At 28.7% G+C, this 6,427-nt stretch overlaps 1 protein-coding gene across 1 annotated transcript; it reads right to left on the bottom strand.

Annotated features, from left to right (window-relative positions):
* LOC125874480 (xanthotoxin 5-hydroxylase CYP82C2-like) lies at window positions 1–3,048 on the bottom strand. Its single transcript, XM_049555374.1, has 3 exons — window positions 2,350–3,048; window positions 1,402–1,746; window positions 1–652 (listed from the first exon to the last, which is right to left on the bottom strand). The coding sequence occupies exons 1-3, from the start codon at window positions 3,019–3,021 to the stop codon at window positions 29–31; spliced, it is 1,641 nt and encodes a 546-aa protein (XP_049411331.1). The 5' UTR covers window positions 3,022–3,048; the 3' UTR covers window positions 1–28.
* Between the last annotated feature and the right edge of the window lie 3,379 nt (window positions 3,049–6,427).

Genomic DNA, 6,427 nt, shown 5'->3' with positions numbered 1-6,427 from the left:
TACCAAATTAAGGTATTTAAATTATTAATTAAACCCCATAATACATAGGAAGCATACGAGGTTTTACCACAACTTCCAGCGGAATTTTTTTAACCGCGGTAAAACCCGGTCCTTCGGTCATATCCACCGGTTCATTATTTGGTGTTTCAAAATCAAACGCTTGAAGCAATCGTGCAATTGAAAGATAGGTTACTTGCATGGCCATAGTAATTCCAGGACATGATCGTCTCCCAGAACCAAATGGGATAAACTCTAAATCTTTACCATATACATCAACTTTTGCCTTAGTGGTTAAAAACCTCTCGGGTAAAAACTTTTCAGGTTCTGGCCAAAATTTCGAGTCTTTTTGAAGTTTCCACACGTTTACAAATAAACGTGTGCCTTTTGAAATATGGTAACCAAGTACTTGACAATCAGCTAAGGCTTCGTGAACTAACATAGGTGATGGTGGATATAAACGTAGTACTTCTTTAATTGTTGCTTGGAAGTACGTTAAGTTTTTTATGTCTGAATCTTTGACCCAACGATTTTTGCCAACTTTTGTGTCAATTTCTTCATGTACATTTTTCAGTACATGTTTATTGTTTAGTAAGCAGGCAATTATCCATATCAAGTGAACAGCTGTGGTATGTGTAGCATCTGAAACTATAGTCTGCGTGTAAAAAGAATAACAGATTAATTATCGTGATTGTTAGTGTACATAATTTAAATTGAATATGTACGAGCATATAATAATATGTATTAACCATCAAATCATATCAATCGTGGTCCCAGAAATAACAACAAAAATGTTATAAAATAATAATTGCATTTTGGTCCCTTAATTATTGATATATTCTAGATTTGGTCCTTTTGTAATATTAGTTAAGAATATTTCACCTTTATTTGATTAAAATGAGTGTTTTTGATTCCTTGTAAAGGAAGTGTGTGATAATTAGAGTATTTCTAAAACTATATCACCTTAAATAATGGAGTAGCACTACAAATTGAATGATTAAGCACTTAATTATTCGTTAAATTTGTGTAGACTCACAACTTGAAGGATAAAAAAATGCACATGTGCACATATCATTAATATGCTAATTTTTTTATAAAAAAAACTTTCTTTAGTTCTTAAATTTCGCGTGCAGTCAAATTAATAGAGCCAGATCAACAATTGAAGCACATACCAACATAGTATAACAATAACAACAATATAATATTCAGTGTAATTTACAAGTAGTAGGGCTTGAGGAGCTGGTGTGTACGCAACCTTACTCCTACCTTGATAAGGTAGAACGACTATTCTGATAGACTCTCAGCTCAAGCAAAAACACATCAATAACATACGATAATATGATAACGAAAGCAAATAAAACAACAAATAACACTAAAATCGAAATATAAAATAGTTGCACATACCAACATAGTAGCTTTGATAATAGTTTCCCTTGAATAACCATATTGGAAATCATCCTTATCTAACTCTGTTAACATTATATCAATCAAATCTTGATCATCATCATCATCATTAGACTCATTATTCTTCCTCTTATTAGTATGATCATCAAGCCAACGTTGAAGAATAGCATCCATTTCATCAGCTATACGTTTCATCACCTTAATATTACCTTGTAAATCAAGCCATTGTAGTAATGGAATTGGAAATGCATCCTCTATACCCACTATAGCTATATAATACATCGTTTCGTTGAACGCTTTTCTGAAACGTTCTGCTTCTTCCTTCTCCTCTTCTTTATTATTCACCTGTGTAGAACAGGCGGATTCACAATTTGAACTTTATGAATTTGAAAATCTACCACATAGTTTATTAGGTTCAAAATTTATTGTTGGTACGTTGTATTTTTTTCTTATAACTTATTTATAGACTTTTTAGACTATGGTCTAATGAGTACTACTTTTGAGCAAAATCTTAGTGTTAGAAGTAAGAGTGTCAAATGAGTGTATTGAGTAGGATTTGGATTTGGATCGGTTGGGCAAATCGAAATGGGCACCCAAATTACTTGGATTGGATTGAAATGAATTGAGCCAAAATGGGCTACAATGGGCCAAAACCCAACCCGTTCAATTATTAATAACTCTTTTTTTTTGGTTTTTTCTTTTATATATTTTTAAGTAAATGATAAAATTATTCTTTATCTTTGGACTACTAACATATATCCGTCCAACTTTTAGATAAACAACAATGGATTGGACTAATATGAATTGACCTAATAAATGGATGAGTCATTTCAATCGATTATGCGGATCATATTTTATGGGCTAAATTTGCCACTTCTAATTAGCAGTACGTATATATATTGCAATTTGAATTGATTAATTTTAAATTTTGAATTCATTTCTGCGTACCTGGCTATATCTCTTTCCACCAATCATCTTCACCGTTATGTTTAACATCATATCATCAAACCAATGGCCAATATCAACTTTAGTTGGTACATTTTTTGCTTCATTAGCAACAAAAAGTGTGTACAACTCCTTGATGCTACTCTCCACTTCTGAAATTCGAACATCCTTTAACCTCTCCAGACTCTTACTCGATAGCAAATTATTAACCACCAATTTACGAACCATACGCCAATAAGGTCCATAATTTGCAAATGTAAGATTTGCATGGTCATAGCCAAGATATTTACAAGAACAAGTAGCTATTCTATTAGCTAAGTTCTTGTCTTGTGTAGTAAAACATTCTTTTATTGCTTCATAACTACTCACAACGGCTATTGGGAACATTCCTTGACGGATGGTGAAAATTGGCCCATACTTATCTGCTAACGCGGCTAGGGTATGGGCCAGATGAATTTCACCGTCCGTGTTGCTCCTATTGCGACCGTCTAACGTGTCACTTAGGATTTGAGGGAGGTGGCCTATAATTGGCCATGCTCCTGGAAGTTGTGGAGGGGGTGGGCCAAAATTTTTGCTATTTTTCCAAGTTTTTGCTTTTCTTATGAGAAAGAATAGGAAAACAAAAACTAGAATTCCAATAATAGCTTCAACATGTGAAAGAATGTGAATTTCCATTGGACAAAAGGGAAAAAAAATAGATTGAGATAGAAGAGAATGAATTGGTTTGATTGAGTTTTTGAACTATATATTTAGGCTTAATATATAAGTAACCTAACTAAATTTCATTTCGACGCTCGAACTAAGGCTTGTTCTAATACGCATCTAATTACATTTCTATATCAAACAGACACTTTCGATTCAAAAAAGGTTTTAATGTGTTATCAAGTGTTCATTATTTAAATAAGTTAACCAGCTAAAATTGTCACTTCTTTTAATCATATGCATTTGTTTCAATAAGTCATAAAACCTTAGACCTATTCAAATTGAGGTTGATATGTATACTTAAAGGAGATGACATATTTAACGTAGTTAACTTAACTATCTAATAAACGCTTGAGAATATATACATTACTATCTTCTTGATGAATATTTTATAAGTAATAATGATTTGATCCAACTATTAGGTCTAAATAATTGAAAGTAAAATATGATTCTATAATAATTCCAATAAGGTGAAGACTAAAAGTAAAAGTTATAATCGGAGGATATGTATACATTTTTATCCGATTATGATTAGGTAAAGATCGACATACATTATTGTTTCAGAAATATTATTTTGTCCATTTCAATTTATTTGTCTTACTTTTTATTTGTAGTTTATTTAAATATATAATTCTATTTTGATAAATTTTTAATCTAGCTTTTCAAATGACATATTTAAGACTACAAAATCAAAGAACATTTTAATACATTACATAAATTTTTAATTTAAGACCACAAATTAATTCAAAAAAATCTTTAATTTTCTAAATTTCATGTTAAATTATAATCAGACAAATAAATTGAAATAGAAGGATTATTATATTTCATTTTGACGACAGTAATTAAAAATTATTTACGTGAATTGTGTTGTACTACAATTATTGATATTGAAACCTTACGTCACCAACAATTATGAAGTTTCATCTATCAGAGGGCAATAATCCAAATTTAACTTTTTGTGACTAGATCTTATAAAAAAAAATATATTTGTAAAGCAATGTTATAATCCAAATTTTCCTTCTGTTTTTTTTTCCCACTCTCTTTGACACTAATAATAATCCAATCAATTATAATAGCTTTATATAACGTGATACATGTTATGGATAATAATTAGGAATAATTATGGATCTGAACCATTCAACTATTTAAATTATAAAAAAATGTATAAGTAATGTGGATCCGGCTCCTCTCCATTTTCTCCAAGTTCCTATTTAGATTAGTGACACATGACATAGATTAAAATAAATGGCTAAGATTTAATCTCCTAAAGTAAATCTTTAACCATGATTTAACTAATAAGTACGATATATAGTTAGTATTAAAATTTTTTATAATCTCACAATCTTAGCAACATGTTATCTTGTCTATAAATATAGGGAAAAAAAGTTTTTCCTAATCACTTTTTTTTTACGTGGATCTTTTTAAATTTTCTTTTAAATATTGAACTGCTACCAAATATAGCTAATGTTAATTTTGGAGGAAATAGAAAAGGTGAAATAAAATAGGAAAAATAATACTCTTGAATAGCTAATGGTTAAAAAGAAAAATTCAAGGAAAAAATGCAAAAAAATATTAACTTAAAAATTAAATTAAATTAACATCCTAAGTACAAAAATTTAGGAATTCCCCTCCCCCCTAAATTTTATGAACAAGATAATATGTTGTTAAGATTGTGGGGGTTATAGTAATTTTTAAAATTAAATATATAATATATTTATTAGTTAAATCATGGTTAGAGATTATTTACATTGGGAAATTAAATCTTAGCCATTTATTTTAACCTATGTCATGTGCCATTAATCCAAATATGAACTTGGAGAAAATGGAGAGAAGAAAAATGGAGAGGAGCCGAATCAAGTAATGTGTACTTTATAATAAATATATACTATATAGGCATAATATACCTATAATACTATGCATATAATATACATCATATAAATGATAAGATATATATTGTATATACTCTAGCAATATATATATTGGTAAACTAAATGGCCCAATGATATATATTGATAATTATTCTTAACAGTCAGGAGTAGGTTAAGACCCACTAAACTTATACTATCATTTTGTGAGTTTATATATATATATATATATATATATATATTGTATAGTGAGTCCTCAAATAATATTAGACTGCTCATCTGTTATTAGTATATCTTTTTAATTTCCCATGTTATTTAAAATATATTCTAATGGAGCAAAAGAATATTTTGAAAAATGGTTATGGCTACAGAGATATTGGTGAAATCATTTGATTTCTTTAAGAAAATTTTGCAAATTCTGACAAAATGATTGAAATTGGAATATATATATATATATATAAGAATACGAACAGAGATTGTATCGTTTAATTTATCATATTTTCAAATTATGGGTAAAAACAGACAAACCTACCATTATTAAAACATCTTGATATGGATATTTTTCAATGATACTTAATAAATAAATAAATAAATAAAATCAAGTGCTTCTAGACAAAGCGAATAGAGTTAATAAATGTGAGGGTTAATAAATTGTCTAAAATTTACTTGATGTTAAATGGATTGGGTTGAAACATGATGACAAGCGGGTTATTCATTAGTTTGTTATTTTATAATTTATTTAAGTAACTAATAAAACTTTTTCTTTCAATATTATGATGGTATATAATATATCAAATAAAAAATATTTTGATAAGATTTTTCATGTTTTTATTTGGACTATATATTAGTTAAACTTTTAAATGAGTTGAATTAAACGAGTCAAGATTAATAAATAGATGAGTTATTGATCTCCTTAAATTTGGGTGGTTCATATTACCGTGGGCTAAGCTTTCTATCCCTAACTGCAGTCTGCAGTAGACAGAGCGTATCTAGCGGGGGTTATGTGGATTCACGTGAACCCATGGTCCCTTCTCTAAATTATATATAGTAGTGTTTTAAAAAAATGTATATATTTAAATATAGAGGTGTGAACTTCACGTTAAAAGTAACATATAATAATACGATGATGATTGGGTGCACATCTCTGAGCAAAGCTAGAAATTTAAATCTTATATCTATCTTATTTTTGTTAGTAACACCCCTCCAAGTAGTTATCCGTAACACTTTTGACGTTCCAATCAATTTTTCTTTTGTTTTTTTGCTTTAATCTTTCAAAAATTTCAAGTGTGTAACATTGGAAATTCCAAAAAAAAAATTAGCACGATAAATTTTCTTATATAATTTAATCAAATGTGTATATTAAAATTTAAAACTAGTAGTATTATATATGTTGGCTTATAATTTTTAAAATTTAACATTTTTATGTTAAGAACGTAAAGATTAAATCGATCAAATTTATATCTTAGAGGCATCTTTTCATAATAGTACACCCATCCTTCTGAAATCCTGGATAC

The sequence above is a fragment of the Solanum stenotomum genome, chromosome 8 (genome assembly GCF_019186545.1).
Source record: "Solanum stenotomum isolate F172 chromosome 8, ASM1918654v1, whole genome shotgun sequence".
NCBI classification, from domain to species: domain Eukaryota; kingdom Viridiplantae; phylum Streptophyta; class Magnoliopsida; order Solanales; family Solanaceae; genus Solanum; species Solanum stenotomum.
Note: the sequence above shows the minus strand (reverse complement) of the source record. Positions and strands in the feature narration are given on the sequence as shown.

Excerpts from the sequence above, each read along its gene's own strand:
- LOC125874480 (XM_049555374.1), bottom strand. The coding sequence starts at position 3,021 with ATGGAAATTCACATTCTTTCACATGTTGAAGCTATTATTGGAATTCTA. Across the intron at positions 1,747-2,349 it reads GTGGAAAGAGATATAGCCAG|GTGAATAATAAAGAAGAGGA; the intron begins GTACGCAGAAAT and ends TGTTCTACACAG. Across the intron at positions 653-1,401 it reads TTATCAAAGCTACTATGTTG|ACTATAGTTTCAGATGCTAC; the intron begins GTATGTGCAACT and ends TTTTACACGCAG.